This window comes from Eumetopias jubatus, unplaced genomic scaffold (genome assembly GCF_037043125.1).
Source record: "Eumetopias jubatus isolate StellerSeaLion01/CBP00866 unplaced genomic scaffold, mEumJub1_p1.0 scaffold_16, whole genome shotgun sequence".
Lineage (NCBI taxonomy): Eukaryota > Metazoa > Chordata > Mammalia > Carnivora > Otariidae > Eumetopias > Eumetopias jubatus.
In genome coordinates this window covers 88,727,179-88,744,374 of record NW_028274822.1, presented here as the reverse complement: position 1 = coordinate 88,744,374, position 17,196 = coordinate 88,727,179, and the positions used below count along the sequence as shown (strand labels likewise).

At 48.6% G+C, this 17,196-nt stretch overlaps 1 protein-coding gene across 1 annotated transcript; it reads left to right on the top strand.

The window, feature by feature from the left end:
* The first annotated feature begins 3,440 nt into the window (after positions 1 to 3,440).
* On the top strand, positions 3,441 to 6,290 carry UBC (ubiquitin C). Its single transcript, XM_028089026.2, has 2 exons — positions 3,441 to 3,546; positions 4,389 to 6,290. The coding sequence occupies exon 2, from the start codon at positions 4,392 to 4,394 to the stop codon at positions 6,219 to 6,221; it is 1,830 nt and encodes a 609-aa protein (XP_027944827.2). The 5' UTR covers positions 3,441 to 3,546; positions 4,389 to 4,391; the 3' UTR covers positions 6,222 to 6,290.
* The last annotated feature ends 10,906 nt before the right edge of the window (positions 6,291 to 17,196 follow it).

Genomic DNA, 17,196 nt, shown 5'->3' with positions numbered 1-17,196 from the left:
TTTTTTTTCTCTCTCTTGTTTATCTGTCTTTCATTACAGGGGTCTCAGCTAAGAACTCCGAGGGTAAAGGGAAAATTATTCCCCTCCCCGCCCCGCAGTATACCTAACACGACTGAACTGTCCTCTTAAAAAATGGTTAAGATGGTAAATTTTGTTATGTGTATATTTTGCCACAACTTAAAAACAATGAATTAAGAACAAAACAAATCCACTGTTGACTAACTTCTCAATCTTCCTAAAGTAGGCAAATTTGGGGACTGGAACTGAAGTCTGATTTTCTGCCTGGCGGGGGATAAAACTGGTTATTTTTAAACTGGAGCAGCCGACGCTCTGCCACACAACGCAAATGCGCTCCTGTAAGGAGGAAAAAAGAGAGTCCCTTGGGCTTCCCCACCCCACGCTGCAGATACCTTTAATTACCTTTTATGGTTATATAACCAATGACAAAGCAAGACAAACATTCCCCAGCCAGCTCTCGATTTCACTCTTTCTCTTGGGGGGGGGAAATGTTTGCTGATCCTTTTGCTCTTGGACTTTCTTATGAGGCTGAGTTAAGTCCCATACATGGTTGTGACCTTCAGGGGAACCGAATCCTTCAGGCAAGGAAGTAAAGGCAGGCTGACAAGCAGGCACCAGGCCACCAGCACCCCCACCTCCCTCCCTCCAGCAGCCCAACACCCAGGCCCTTTGTGAGCTCAGCCCATCACGTGCTCACTCCTGCCCACCAATCCCGCTGTGTTGCTGGGCCTCTGTCACTCTTCCATTGGTGTCAGTTCTGAAGCAATCTCTTCTGGGGCGCTTGCAAAGGACGGATCTGTGGGTGGAAGGAACTGAAAATGGATCCAGTGACTCACCCTGCATCTCGCACATTCTAGCACATTACATTCTAGGTCAGGAGATTTTAGGTTTCAGGGACGTGACTTGATACCCAATTCCTGGGTCCAAGCGGGACATGTAGGTTTTGGGAGGTCTTCTCAGCAAACAGAAAAGCAATTGTAATGAGGACAACAAAATTCCTCTGTAGGGCAGGGTTTCTCATCCTCCTTGGCATTACCGACATTTGGGGCTGGGTGATTGTGTCGTAGAGGACGTGCAGCAGCATCTCCCACCTCCGCTACCAAGTGCCAGTGGCATTTTCCCCTCCCCACTAACACCACTGTTGGGACAACCAAAAATGGTCTCCGGACATTGCCAAATGTCCCCTGAAGAGCCAAGTCACTCCTGGTTGAGAACCACTGCTCTAGAGAAACACCAGCCACTTGCCTCACTTTCTCTTTCCCTCCCTGGCACCTCAGTGCCCTTGGACAAATGGTTACTTGTATTTCCTCTCACACGACCCATTGTTGGACTTAAGGAATGAAGGGGAGTTTCAGAGCTTTTTTTTTTTTTTTTTTTTCCTGCTGGAGACAACATCAGTGTTCCCAGCTCCTAAGAATGTTGTTTTCTCCTTGGAGATAACCCTGGACGCACTTCCCACCCTCTGAGGCTCTCTTCTTCCTCCTTCCTCCCCTTCCTCCTCCTCTCCCTCCCCTGCCTCTGAAATCAGGCCTGTTTTTCTCTGTACCGTTTGGACTCTGGAAAAAGCTATGTCACAAAGCTCATGACTCAGCCTTTAAACAACATGATTCATGAGGCTGGCAGCAAAAGCCACAGCCAAAAGCGAGCGGGGTGTGGTATGAAGCCAAGCCTGGTTACCTTAGAAAGAACCTCGGCGTTCTGCTTCTCTGAAACTTCTGCCTGAAATTTGGGGAGAAATACCCCTATAAAGAGCCTCCATGTTTTGTTCCTTTAAAACCTCTTTCCAGAAATAACCTTCACAAAAAATCTGGATAGGAAGTGACTGGGGTCTCCTGCTAACCTGAAAAATGACATTTTGTTTTTCCTGTTCGTTTTAATTTTCCAGTAACCAATTCATTCTCTTTGAAAAATGTTAAAAATTGCACAGTCTATTTTGAACGTTCCTCGGGCCTTTTTCAAAAATACCTACATACATGGATCACCGAAGAAAATACATAGTTTTGTTTTGATTCACATTTTAAGAAAGTTTAATACAATGTTCATAATTTAAAACAGGAATGAGTCTTTTTTTTAATGGCAAAACATTTTTTTAGGCAATTTTTTTTTTTTTGGAAGGCTTTGAGGATGGAAATTAAAAGATCTTTCCCCCCTCTATATTGTAGAAATGGGGACTATTTCTAGAAGAGTCCAGAAGGGGCAGTGGCTGGGGAATTGAGCATGAGGGAAACTTTTCACTGTAAACTTCCAAAAACCTCTTAAGTTTTCACATATTTTTTTCATATTCATGTATTTTAAAAACAAAGAATACGTTGAAGAAATGACACCTAGAAACCCACAAAATGGGCGGTGGTAAAAACGGAAAAGATCGGGCCGGCAATCTTTCAATCTTTTCCTCTTCTCTTATCCAAATGGAATTTCGCCGTAGAATTAAATTTTATATCTGGGGTATAAAACTGTGTTTTTCTCGCCCCGCCACAAACGTACAGCACTGGGGTTCAAGTAGTGTGTTGAAAACCTCAGGCCTAACGAGGCTGGACTTCGGGGCTCCGCCGAGTATCAACAAGAAGGAAGACGGGACGCCTCCGCGCTCGCACTCAAGCACCCTCTTCTCGAACCCAAGAGGGCGCAGACGAAGCAGGAAGGCCAAAGAACAATCCAGAAAGTTCGGTCGGCTTCCAGAGGCATCTCGAGGAGGTGGACAAAGCGTGTGGGGTTTCTGCGCCCCCTTCTCAGACTGCGGCTGGGGCAGCCCCCCGGCACTCCCCCGGCCTCGCTCCTGCGCTGCCCCGAGCGCGGGCTGGGGGCCCAAACCCGGCCCGCGCCCGACCACCGCGCGGCGACCTTGCCGAGTCATCCGTCTTGTCCGCGCGCCCGCGCAGGGGGGATGGGCGCGCCGCCACAGCGGGCGGTGGGAGTGGGGGAGGGGACGCCGCCTGAGCGTGCCCCGGCGTGAAGACCCCTGGGTTCGCGGACGGGCGAGGGGCGCATGACGCCTGACCCCGCTCCGTCCAGCGCGGGTCTCGAGAGCCACGGGGCCCGTTGCGGCTGAGGGGAGGGGGCGTCGGGGTCGGGCGGCGGGGACAGCCCGCTCCGGGCGTCCTGTGGTCTCCGCGCCGGGTTTTCGCGCCTTCCGCGGGCCCTTTCCCCTCCTCCCCCTCGCCCCCGCCCCCGCCCCCGCGGCCGAGCGCCGGCCACGTCCGCGGACGAAGCACTCAACGAACGCGCTGATTCCTCCGCGCGGGCGCCAAGTGCAGCGGCCCCTTCCTCACCAGACTCAGCTCTACAGCCCATCCTTCACGGGTAAACATTTCGGCGGGGCTCTTGGATGATTTGGGGGCGCTGGTTTTCTCTCCGGAGGGCAGTAAGCGTGGGAAAAATAGTCCCTTCTCGGCGTTTCTGCGGAGGGATCCATCAGAGCCGCGCTCCCGATCGCTATATAAGGAGGCGCCGGGTGTGGCGCAGGCAGTTCCGTGGAGGCCGGGAGTCCAGTGGGCGTTCTCGTGTGTGCCGTGCAGTCACAGCAGCTTGGTGAGGGCCGGGCCGCTGCGCTGGCCCGGGGGTCTTGTGGCGGTGCGGGTGCAGGGGAGGCGGGAGGCCGAGCAGCCAGCCGCCGGCGGAGCAGCGGTGGAGGCTTTTAGTCGCCCGGGCGCGGGAGCGGAGCTCTCTGAGGGGGAGGGGCGCAGCAAAATGGCGGCCGCTTCGGATCCCTGGCTGGGAGAAGCCGGGCTGCGAGGCGGGCTGTGAGGTTGGCGAGAGAAGCCTGGGGGGGGGGGTGGTTGTGGGTGGATGAGAACGCGGCGGGCCCGTGAGGCCTTAACGGGGCTCATTGCTCAGTGTGGGTGGGGAAGCCCAAGTGTGTTGGGCGGCCACGCTGGCGCCCCGCTGCGCGCCTCGTCGCAGCGAGTGGGCACCAAGTGCGGGTGCCGTTCAGTCCTGAGCCCGTTCCAGGGGAGGGGCCCCGCTCACCGTGCCGGTCACGTGATGTCATCCCTTTGTCGGTTCACAATCTGGGGTGGGGCCGCCTGGTCCTCTGTGTGCAGCCGGTTTCGGTCAGTCGCGGGACACGAGGGTTAGGCCCGGGGAAGACGCTGCCGAACTGTCGGGGCAGACGTCGGTGAGGGGGGAGGGGAAGATAAGTGAGGCCCGCGCCTTCGCTTGGCTGGGATGCATGCTTTTCTCTCCTAGGGGTCTGAAACTTGGCTTTGGAGCTTGCTTGAGCTTAGGGAGCTTGTCCTTTTTTTCTCGTTAGCTTGCTTATGTGAGGCTTACTTTAGTTGGGTAAACGTAAAATGATCAGTGACCAGTAGGATCGTGTTCCCATGTGAGTTGTCTGCTACACTTCTGGGTTCTTTTTTGTGTGTGTGTGACAGACAATGCAGATCTTCGTGAAGACCTTGACCGGTAAGACCATCACCCTGGAGGTGGAGCCCAGTGACACCATCGAGAATGTCAAGGCGAAGATCCAGGACAAGGAAGGCATCCCCCCTGACCAGCAGAGGTTGATCTTTGCCGGGAAACAGCTGGAGGACGGGCGCACCCTGTCTGACTACAACATCCAGAAGGAGTCCACTCTGCACCTGGTGCTCCGCCTCAGAGGGGGCATGCAGATCTTCGTGAAGACCTTGACCGGTAAGACCATCACCCTGGAGGTGGAGCCCAGTGACACCATCGAGAATGTCAAGGCGAAGATCCAGGACAAGGAAGGCATCCCCCCTGACCAGCAGAGGTTGATCTTTGCCGGGAAACAGCTGGAGGACGGGCGCACCCTGTCTGACTACAACATCCAGAAGGAGTCCACTCTGCACCTGGTGCTCCGCCTCAGAGGGGGCATGCAGATCTTCGTGAAGACCTTGACCGGTAAGACCATCACCCTGGAGGTGGAGCCCAGTGACACCATCGAGAATGTCAAGGCGAAGATCCAGGACAAGGAAGGCATCCCCCCTGACCAGCAGAGGTTGATCTTTGCCGGGAAACAGCTGGAGGACGGGCGCACCCTGTCTGACTACAACATCCAGAAGGAGTCCACTCTGCACCTGGTGCTCCGCCTCAGAGGGGGCATGCAGATCTTCGTGAAGACCTTGACCGGTAAGACCATCACCCTGGAGGTGGAGCCCAGTGACACCATCGAGAATGTCAAGGCGAAGATCCAGGACAAGGAGGGCATCCCCCCTGACCAGCAGAGGTTGATCTTTGCCGGGAAACAGCTGGAGGACGGGCGCACCCTGTCTGACTACAACATCCAGAAGGAGTCCACTCTGCACCTGGTGCTCCGCCTCAGAGGGGGCATGCAGATCTTCGTGAAGACCTTGACCGGTAAGACCATCACCCTGGAGGTGGAGCCCAGTGACACCATCGAGAATGTCAAGGCGAAGATCCAGGACAAGGAAGGCATCCCCCCTGACCAGCAGAGGTTGATCTTTGCCGGGAAACAGCTGGAGGACGGGCGCACCCTGTCTGACTACAACATCCAGAAGGAGTCCACTCTGCACCTGGTGCTCCGCCTCAGAGGGGGCATGCAGATCTTCGTGAAGACCTTGACCGGTAAGACCATCACCCTGGAGGTGGAGCCCAGTGACACCATCGAGAATGTCAAGGCGAAGATCCAGGACAAGGAGGGCATCCCCCCTGACCAGCAGAGGTTGATCTTTGCCGGGAAACAGCTGGAGGACGGGCGCACCCTGTCTGACTACAACATCCAGAAGGAGTCCACTCTGCACCTGGTGCTCCGCCTCAGAGGGGGCATGCAGATCTTCGTGAAGACCTTGACCGGTAAGACCATCACCCTGGAGGTGGAGCCCAGTGACACCATCGAGAATGTCAAGGCGAAGATCCAGGACAAGGAAGGCATCCCCCCTGACCAGCAGAGGTTGATCTTTGCCGGGAAACAGCTGGAGGACGGGCGCACCCTGTCTGACTACAACATCCAGAAGGAGTCCACTCTGCACCTGGTGCTCCGCCTCAGAGGGGGCATGCAGATCTTCGTGAAGACCTTGACCGGTAAGACCATCACCCTGGAGGTGGAGCCCAGTGACACCATCGAGAATGTCAAGGCGAAGATCCAGGACAAGGAGGGCATCCCCCCTGACCAGCAGAGGTTGATCTTTGCCGGGAAACAGCTGGAGGACGGGCGCACCCTGTCTGACTACAACATCCAGAAGGAGTCTACTCTGCACCTGGTCCTGCGCTTGAGGGGAGGTGTCTAAGTTCCCCCTTTTAAGCTGTTGACAAAATTCTTTGCACTTTTCTTTCAATAAAGTTGTTGCATTCCCAAATAGTGTGAGTTTTTGCGGGGAGAAGGGGTTCTTTTTAGTTTGGTTTGGGGTGTGAGGGGTCAGGGTTTCCAGTCTATCAAGTGATTCTAGTAACCAGGAGGTAATAAATGTCCGTAAAAAAATTCGGAGGTTGCAGTTAGAATTCTCCGTATACAGCTTATACGTAGTTGTATTTGTAAACTGATTTTAAAAATACTGAATTTGAGGTTGGTTTGTGAGGTAACAGAATGGGAGAGTTTCTGGGCTGCCAGCAGGAAGGAGATACTAAAAAGAGGGAGGGTGGGGGTGGTGGAATCTTCAGAAGAACCGGGTTTAATAAGTATTTAAATTTACATTGAGCTGCGTAGAAAGCAGTTTTACCAGATATTTTAAAAATGGCAAGTAATCTGTATTAAGTGTGTCGGGCATTATGCTGAAAAGTTACAATTGGTAGAAGAGGCCACTGTCTTTGTCTTCACTTGGGAAAGTTTATAGTAGCTTTTACCCCATCAGATGCTGCTGGTGAGGAATTCTTTGTCGTAATTACAAGCAAAGGTGGAAGTCTAAGGAAGCTGGTATAATGTTAAGGAATCGGCACCGGGTGGTAGGTACCCCAGACATCAGAACCATTAAGGGACTTAGGAAGGGACTGTTCCCAAAGCACCACTGCCTTCCAACTGCCCAGTTTTAGGGTATCCATGTGCAACCTTAGGTGTACAGGAAATTTTGGTGGTGTCCATAAAATAGCTTAAGACTACATCCTTAGCTTTAGGGATCAAACTAGAAAATGCCATTTGAGAAATATGTAGATCTTAGGCAAGTTGTTGCAATTTTTCACTTTGTTGATAGTGTACAAAATGTACAGTGCACTCAATTTCCGTGACTCATGTATGTAAAGTGACATATAGGTCAAGAAACAACCTCAAGAGGGCGCCTGGGTGGCTCAGTCGTTAAGCGTCTGCCTTCCGCTCAGGTCGTGATCCCAGGGTCCTGGGATGGAGCCCCACGTCGGGCTCCCTGCTCCGCGGGAAGCCTGCTTCTCCCTCCCCCACTCCCCCTGCTTGTGTTCCCTCTCTCGCTGTGTCTCTCAAAGTCTTAACCTCAGGAACTCCACTAGTACTTCTGGTCACCACATTAGGTGACCTGCAAAAAATACGCTCGTTCCAAACTGGTCCTAGCGGGAAAAAAACCTCAACGGCATCCTGAAAATGACCACTCTGAAGGACAGGCATCACATGGTCCCTAAATCAGTGATGAGTGCATTTTTAGTCTTACAGGGGTGCCTGGCTGGCTCTGGAGTGTGCAACTCACCTCAGGTTGGTTAGTTTGAGCCCCACGTTGGGTGTTAGGGATTACTTTAAAAATCTTTATAGTTTTCAAAATGCAAGAGCGTGAGTGGCTTACAGTTTTTGAGAACGTGGGGCTGGGTCATATCGTTAACAGCCGAATTTCTCTTAACAGTGGAGACCCTGAGTACCTTGTGCAGAGCTAGAGGGATCTTGGCGTTGGAGCAAAAGCGCATTGGAGCACAGTCTAATAAGATTGTTACCCGGGTGGGGATGCTCATTTGGGAACTCACTGAAGAACACTTGGTTCTTTGAAATAAAGTGCTGCCTGTCAAGTTCAATGAAAGGAATTGCTAATTACAAGTGTAAATACCAGAAAGGTTCTGAAAAACAACTACAAACACGTTAAAATCAATGATGTAGAGTTCATACAGGCTAACTCCCAGGAAGAAACGAGTTTGGAATAGATTTGGTGCTTATTTCAATTAAACATATATATACACATCGTGTGTGTGTGTGTGTGTGTGTGTGTGTGTGTGTCAAAGTCAAAGATAGTCCACCTAAGTTCCTAATTTCCCAGTGTTAGCTTTTTCCCCAGTGATAACAAGGTTTGATACCTTTTTACCTTATATTCTACTTTTACCTTATATTCTATAATAAATACACCATAGTTATGTACATACATAATGTATACACGTGTACATAGGACCATTCACAATATAGAGTTTCTCAGCCTTTTTTAAACTGAGTAATTATGGACACCTTTTCATGTCACCATATCTAGATCTACCTCATTCTTTTTAATACTCTTGCTATTCCATTGTATGGATGCCCTATGATTTAACCTGTGCACCAACATTTGTTTCCAGGTTTCTGCTGCTGCAAAGTACATCCTTATGCACAGCTCTTTTGTATAGTAATATTTTGAAAGTATGGCGTAAATACGAGATTTCTATGTAATAGGGTTCTCAGGGATAATTAAAAATAGTCCACCTTAGAACTTAACAATTATTTGTCCCATGATATTTTTCTATTTTTAATTTTTTGAGTAGGTAACACTTCACGTGTTTTGGATACATAAAAAGTTTAAAATAGGGGCGCCTGGGTGGCTCAGTTGGTTAAGCGTCCAAGTCACGATTTCAGCTGAAGTCATGATCTCAGGGTTGTGAGATCAAGCCCTATGTGAGGCTCCCCGCCCAGTGGGGAGTCTGCTTGAAGTTTCTCTCCCTCTTTTCCTCCCCCTGCTTCCACTCTCTCAAATAATTAAACAATCTTTAGGGGCACCTGGGTGGCCCAGTTGGTTAAGCGTCTGCCTTCTGCTCAGGGTCCTGGGATCCAGCCCTGCATCGGGGGGGTCCCTGCTCAGCGGGGAGTCTGCTTCTCCCTCTCCCTCAGTCCCTCCCCCCATTTGTGTGTGCGCTCTCTCTCTCAGGTAAATAAATAAAAATCGTTTTTTAAAAAGATTTTATTTATTTATTTGACAGGGAGAGAGAGCACAAGCCGGGGGAGCAGCAGGGAGGAGAAGCAGACTCCCCGCTGAGCAGGGAGCCCGACGCGGGGCTCGATCTCAGGACCCTGGGATCACGACCTGAGCCGAAGGCAGACGCTTAACCGACAGCCACGCAGGCGCCCCTAAATAAAAGTCTTTTAAAAAAATCTTTGAAAGTTTAAAATAGTATGTAATGTCCCCCATGCTGTCTTCCACCCCACCAGTTCTCTAGCCCCATCCCCGCCCCAACGTACTTTCAGAGTTTACGCATATGAAAGCAACCACTCGTTAATATCTTTTACAAAAGGTAGCATATTGTGTGTAGCCTGTCCTGTACCTTGCTTCTTCACTTTACATCTTTTATAATTTTGGCAAGAGTTCTAATATCTTCTCATTTTGCATAAAGGAAAAATACCTCATGTCATTTTCTCAAGAATAAAACCAAGCCAACAGAATCCCTCCTGAAACATTTACAGGCCCCTCCAACAAATACAGGAACCATAGTGATACAGTGATAAGTGTTTCTGCTATTAAGGGGTCTTCGGTCGATTGAAAGAACAGATACTAGACTTGGTTTCACCGAGTGACTGTGAAGTTTGGTTTCACACATGAATTAATGCTACCAGAGGATTCACTTAGATGAGTCTTGAATAAACCAGAAAAGCATGTAGCTTGCACTTATTTAAAACAGTGTTCCTTTTTATGTCTTGTCTGAAAGCACAACAAAACCCTCGCCAAGTTATAAATATGGCCCTCACAGAGGTATATTCTAACAGCTTGGCACGTGCCTTTTAATAAAGGATTTGCCACGTCAGTGTGTAGTGCTCATTTCTGCCGGAAGAGGGAGCTCCTAGAACAGGTTTTGGTTTAGTCATGAGGCCCGCAGCACCCCCAAGCGGTTGTGGTTGACAAAGCAATTTATGCTTTTACCTTAACTCCCTACGGAGACTTTTTACTGTCCCGCTCCCGCTGGCCCCAAAGCCTTTTACTTTCTCGTTTTCCTTCCAGTCCTGCAGCCGCGTCCTGTTGGAATTACTCCACAACATCAAATATAGCTATTATTCAGCGTAGACGCTCTATTACTGTATCTCATCAGCTCTAACTCCTCAAAATGCTGTCTTCCCTCTTTCCCTTACTTCCTGGCCACTTTCTTTTCTCCATATGCTCCCTCCCATTTTCCACCTTTTTCTACTCAAGCTGCTCCCTCTTTTTAAAATACCACCACTCCCACCTTAACAAATCAAATCCTACCCAGCGTCAAGACCTAACTCAAAGGTTGCACTAACTAAGGTTCCTTGACTGTCCTGATTGGACATTATCTGCATTCTTGAAATCTCCTAGCTCTTCCTAATTTTTTTTTAAAGATTTTATTTATTTATTCGACAAAGAGAGACACAGCGAGAGAGGGAACACAAGCAGGGGGAGCGGGAGAGGGAGAAGCAGGCTTCCCGTGGAGCAGGGAGCCCAATGCGGGGCTCGATCCCAGGACCCTGGGATCGTGACCTGAGCTGAAGGCGGAAGCTTAACGACCGAGCCACCCCGGCGTCCCTCTTCCTAATTTTTAAAAAAATTTTTTATTTATTTGTCAGAGAGAGAGCACAAGCAGGGGGAGTAGCAGGCAGAGGGAGAAGCAGACTCTCCAGCTGAGCAAGGAGCCCGCAGGACTCGATCCCAGGACCCTGGGATCATGACCTGAGCCGAAAGCAGACGCTTAACGACTGAGCCACCCAGGCACCCCTACTCTTCCTAATTTATTTTTATTTTTATTATTTTTTTAAAAAAGATTTTATTTATTTGACAGAGAGACAGTGAGAGAGGGAACACAAGCAGGGGGAGTGGGAGAGGGAGAAGCAGGGTTCCCGCGGAGCAGGGAGCCCTATGCGGGGCTCGATCCTAGGACCCTGGGATCATGACCTGAGCCTCCCAGGCGCTCCTACTTTTCCTAATTTTGTATTAGAGTTCTTTATTCAGATGAGATAGCTCTGTTCCTTTATTTGATAATAAATAACTACACACAGTAGCAGAGATGATCAGATTGAATGGGAGAAGTTTGGGATCCTACTTATGATCAGATAGGAGAAGCTTTCTGGGAAGGGACTCTTTTTTTTTTTTAAGATTTTATTTATTTATTTGACAGAGACACAGCGAGAGAGGGAACACAAGCAGGGGGAGTGGGAGAGGGAGAAGCAGGCCTCCCGCGGAGCAGGGAGCCCGATGCGGGGCTCCATGCGGGGCTCCATGAGGGGCTCCATGAGGGGCTCCATGAGGGGCTCGATTCCAGGACCCTGGGATCATGACCCGAGCCGAAGGCAGACGCTTATCGACTGAGCCACCCAGGCGCCCCTGGGAGGGGACTCTTTAAGTGGGGCCTGAAAGATGAGTGGAGGCAGCTTTGCAAAACATGGGGCAGCATACAGTAGTGCAGGAACCCTAGCAGTAGCAGGGTTTGGTGTATTTGAGCAACAGAGAGGAGACCAGCATGGCTGGAGGGCAATAAGCAAGTGCAGACAGAGAGGGGGCCGGGGTGGGGGGAGGGGGGTGGCTTTCAAGAGATACTAAATGCTTGGTCTGGAGGGGGGCCCGGACATCAGCATTTTTTAAAGATTGATTGATTGATTGATTTGATAAAGAGAGCCAGAGAGCACAAGCGGAGAGAATGGCAGAGGGAGAGGGAGAAGCAGGCTCTGCACTGAGCAGTGAGCCCGACACGGGGCTCGATCCCAGATCCCTGGGATCATGACCTGAGCCGAAGGCAGACGCTGAACCATCTGAGCCACCCAGGTGCCCCTGGGCATCAGCATTTAAAAAAAACTCTCCTAGTGGATCTTAAGTGCAGCCAGGGTTGGGAACCACTGTTTGAAAGTATTGCTATCATTCCATTGGTGAAATACTTTTTAATCAAACTGTTGTTATCAAAGAATTGTATTGAGGAAGTTCAAGTATAGTTTGAAAATAGTAAGTGACAGGCGCCTGGGTGGCTCAGTTGGTTAAGCGACTCCCTTCAGCTCAGGTCATGATCCTGGAGTCCCGGGATCGAGTCCCACATCAGGCTCCCTGCTCAGCGGGGAGTCTGCTTCTCCCTCTGACCCTCTTCCCTCTCGTGCTCTCTGTCTCTCATTCTCTCTCTCTCAAATAAATAAATAAAATCTTTAAAAAAAAAAGAAAATAGTAAGTGACTACCACTTATTAAGAAGTTACTATTGGGGATTCTATTTTTAGCAAATGTAGGTATCCACTTAATTAAAACTTTATCGAGCCCCTACTGTATCAGATTGTTTCCAGTAATAGAAAACCAGGGGGCCTAAACCATAGGGAAATACATTATCTTTATTATTTATTTGGTTAGTTAGTTTCACATTTTTATTTAAATTCTAGTTACTTAACATACAGTGCAATATTGGTTTCAGGGTAGAATTCAGTGATTCGTCACTTACATACAACACCCAGTGCTCATCATAACATGTGCCCTCCTTAATGCCCATCCCCCACCCACCTCCCTCCATCAACCCTCAGTTTGTTCTCTGTCGTCAAGAGTCTTCTGGAGGGGCGCCTGGGTGGCTCAGTCGTTAAGCATCTGCCTTCTTCGGCTCAGGTCATGATCCCAGGGTCCTGGGATCGAGCCCCTCATCGGGCTCCCTGCTCCGTGGGAAGCCTGCTTCTCCCTCTCCCACTCCCCCTGCTTGTGTTCCCTCTCTCACTGTGTCTCTCTCTGTGTCTCTCTCTGTCAAATAAATAAATAAAATCTTTAAAAAAAGTCTCTTATGGTTTGCCTCCCTCTTTCTCTCTTTTTGTTTCCTTCCCATATGCTTATCTGTTTTGTTTCTTAAATTCCACCTATGAGTGAAATCGTATGGTATTTGTCTTTCTCTGACTGACTTATTTCACTTAGCACAATATACTCTAGTTCCATCCATGCCGTTGCAAATGGCAAGATTTCATTCTTTTTGATAGCTTAGTAATATTCCATTGTATATACATACCACATCTTTTTTTTTTTTAAGATTTTAGTTATTTGAGAGAGAGTGCAAGTCGGGGGAGAAGCAGAGGGAGAGGGACAAGCAAACTCTGTGCTGAGTGCAGAGCTCAACTTGGGGCTCCATCTCACAACCCTGAGATCATGACCTGAGCCGAAATCAAGAGTTGGATGCCTCACCAACTGAGCCACTCAGGTGCCCGAGTACCACATCTTTATCAATTCATCAGTCAGTGGACATTTGGGCTCTTCCCATAGTTTGGCTATACATTACCTTTATAACAAGAGACTCAGAGCTAAGGGCTCTGGCCTCTTCTGTGTGGTCTTTTTTTGGGGGATCATCAGCAAGATGGCTGCACAGTTCCAGACATCACATACAGATCCGACAATGTCCAGAGGAAGAAAAAGTGACATCTCGTTCCTGTGACTCTTGTTAGGAGCAAAAAAAAAAAAAAATCTTTCCTGGAAGTCTCCACAGCAGACTTGCCATCATTGACCAGAAAAGGGCTACATGCTCATTCACTTTATTGTTGTTGAAACTGCTGAATCTATTTTTTAATTTTTTAGTTGTTCTTACTGCTTTTCTTCCTCTTATGGTTAGAATATAGGTTTTGACGGGAAACAATGATTAGGACACATTTATCTCTCAGAGATGGTTCTACTAAACAGGACATATTTACAAGCTGTCAAATGAATCTTAAAATGTGTTGAAAACTGAAGTTCTATGGAGTGGAAGGGTGAAGCCCATCAGGCTGAACTATGGCAGGGAGTGACCAATTGTAATGTAGGCAGGAGGGACCAGGGAGGTGGACCCCAGCGTCGGTGTGAGCCGGTGTGGAAGGGTTAGCATTTCCTTTAAGTCCCTATGACAATAGTCCATACTGCATGGGTGGGACTGCTTCTAAGAGGCCCCTCCCTAAGCCCCTAAGTGATGCTTACACTTTCCACAAATCTGTGCTCCTAGTCCCTTGTCGCTCACATAGCCAGCCTACTGCTCTGGGGCATTCTGCCAGTGACTTCCTGCCATCTTCGATGTGGCTTTTCTCGGCTGTGATGACTTTCTCTGGGCTGCCTCAGAAACCCAGCTGTTTTCTTTCCTTATTATAGCTGAGTGTAGGCTGTTGCTTTTTCCCTTCCCTTCCCTTCCCTTCCCTTCCCTCCCCTCCCCTCCCCTCCCCTCCCCTCCCCTCCCCTCCCCTTCCCTTCCCTTCCTTTCCCTCCCTGTGAAAAGAAATCACAAAGTGAAGTCACAGTTGTGTGCTGCAGATATTAATGCTCCATGGGTGATTTCCCTCCCCTGAGAGGCCATCTCTCTCTTTGGTCCTGAACCGGCAGGCTTCTTTGGCCCTCTAGGGGTATTTTTGGCTGTCAAAACCCAGAGGTGGGGGTGAGTCAAACCCCACCTTCACTGGGGCCAGGTGTAAGGAGAAAAGAGACTTATCTTGCACTCCAATGACACTATCTAATGTCCACACACGTTGAAGATGCAGTCCCACCTACCTGAAGACAAAGCTGACATTAATTCGCAGGAAAATTAGGTTCTTGCTCTTCAAACTTCATCCAGAATAGCAGTTTGGCTTTTCCTTTGGATCGAAACACAGAGGTGTTTTCTCAAAACAAGAATTGTTTGCCCCAAATGAAAAATCAGAAAAACATTGAAAACTTTAAAATAACAGCATTCCTGTGTTTCCAGACATCAAGCAAATGCCTGTTCTTTTTTTTTTTTATTATTAACATATAATGTATTATTTGTTTCAGGGGTACAGGTCTGTGATTCATCAGTCTTACACAATTCACAGCGCTCACCATAGCACATACCCTCCCCAATGTCTATCACCCAGCCACCCCATCCCTCCCACCCCCCTCCACTCCAGCAACCCTCAGTGTGTTTCCTAAGATTAAGAATCTTTCATGGTTTGTCTCCCTCTCTGGTTTCGTCTTGTTTCATTTTCTCCTCTCTTCCCCTATGATCCTCTGTCTTGTTTCTCAAATTCCACATATCAGTGAGATCATATGGTAATTATCTTTCTCTGATTGATTTATTTCACTTAGCATAATACCCTCTAGTTCCGTCCACACTGTTGCAAATGGCACGGTTTCATTTTTTGATGGCTGCATAATATTCCATTGTATATATATATACACACCACACCTTCTTTATCCATTCGTCTGTCGATGGACATCTGGGCTCTTTCCGTAGTTCGGCTATTGTGGACATTGCTGCACAAATGCATGTTCTTAAGTCATTTGCTAGCAAAGGGAATGGGGTGGCCAGTGATTGACCAAGCGTAGCTGGGATCTTCTCCTGGGGGTGAGATCGCCATCTCTAACTCGAGTGGACGTTGAGGTTCCATAAGGAGGAAGGATAAGTTTGGCTGCTGGGTAGGCAACCAGCCACGCTTCCGAGCCCTCCTGCGTTCACTGATTCGTTACCCTAAGTACCTGATGTATTAGTTACCTATGCTGTCGAGCAAATGACCCCCTAAACGTGGCAGCTTAGTCATGTGAGATTCTGGGGGTCAGGAATTCGAGTGATGTGTAGCTAGTGGTTCTTGGGTCTCTCATGATGTTGCAGTCCTACCTGAAAGCTTGGCTGTGGCTGGAGGAGGTACTGCTGAGACGGTGCACTCAGATGACTGGCAAGATGATGCTGAATCATGTTGGTACCTTTTAATAGGGCTGCATCAGCGACCTCCCAGCATGGCCGCTGGCTGCCCCCAGAGTGAGTCACTTGAGCAAACACACCGTGGAGGATGCAATGTCTTTTATGATCTAGCCTTGGAAGTCACACCCCTACATTTCTACAGTACCCTGTTGGTGACACAGGCCAGCCCTGCCCACTGTGGGAGGGGACAACACAGGGCATGGATCCCGGGAGGTGGGGGGCCACTGGAATCATCTTGGAGGTAGATACCATCCCCTCATCGAGTCCCTGATCGATTCTTATTTGGCCTTGTTCAAATCAATGCAAGCAATTTCCTATCATCTTGGTCTTTAGCATTTTGTTTTGCAGAGACATTATAAATTCCCAGCAGTCATTGCTTCTGTTTAAAAAAATCTTGTTTGATACCTAATGATTTTTAGTTGATGTATTTCATGTAGAATGTCATCAGAATTCATTTTTCTTTCTTTCCAGGGCCATATTGCCACTGAGATTCTACAGGCCCAGCTGCTGGGGTTTTCAAAGGCCTACTAAAATGCTTGAGACTGAAAAAAAGTACATTGTATCCAACATATGAAAATTACAAACTCGAATTTAAAAATTTTAGTATCTATACAACATACAAACTGACACCCACCTCAGCTCTGATGTAGGGAATTGTATCTAATGTGGGTAACTTTTATTTTTTTTATTTTTAAAATTTTTATTTACTTATTTAAGATTTTATTTAAGTAATCTCTACACCCAATGTGGGGCTCGAACTTACAACCCTGAGATCAAGAGTCTCACACTCCACCGACTGAGCCAGCTGGGTGCCCAAATGTGGGTACCTTTTAATGTAAGCTACGATATGAAATGTTTAATATTTGGTTGTGCTGTCCAAAGTAAAAATGTCTAGGGCCTACACAGGTCTTAAGAGGCCCTGTTCTTGTTTTTCTTTTATTAAAAAAATATTTGGGGGCGCCTGAGTGGCTCAGTTGGTTGGGCGACTGCCTTTGGCTCTGGTCATGATCCCAGAGTCCCGGGATCGAGTCCCGCATCGGGCTCCCTGCTCCGCGGGAGTCTGCTTCTCCCTCTGACCCTCCCCGCTCTCATGCTCTCTCTCTCACTCTCTCTCATTCTCATTCTCTCAAATAAATAAATAAATCTTTAAAAAAAAACATATTTGAAAACAGATTAGACTTTTTTCCACCAAGTATATCCCTGCCACAAGAGAATCCTGAAAGTTTTGGAATAAATCATTTATGGCATCCACATGTTAAGTTTAGGCTGAAGGGAGGGGCGCCTGGGTGGCTCAGTTGGTTAAGCGACTGCCATCAGCTCAGGTCATGATCCTGGAGTCCCAGGATCGAGTCCCGCATCGCGCTCCCTGCTCAGTGAGGAGCCTGCTTCTCCCTCTGACCCTCCCCTCTCTCATGTATTCTTGCTCTCTCAAATAAATAAATAAATCTTAAAAAAATTTTTTTAGGCTGAAGGGAAAAAAAGTAATTACTGGGCGGATCACTTCAGGCCCTGCT

Coding starts and splice junctions, on each gene's coding strand:
- UBC (XM_028089026.2), top strand. CDS start 4,392: ATGCAGATCTTCGTGAAGACCTTGACCGGTAAGACCATCACCCTGGAG.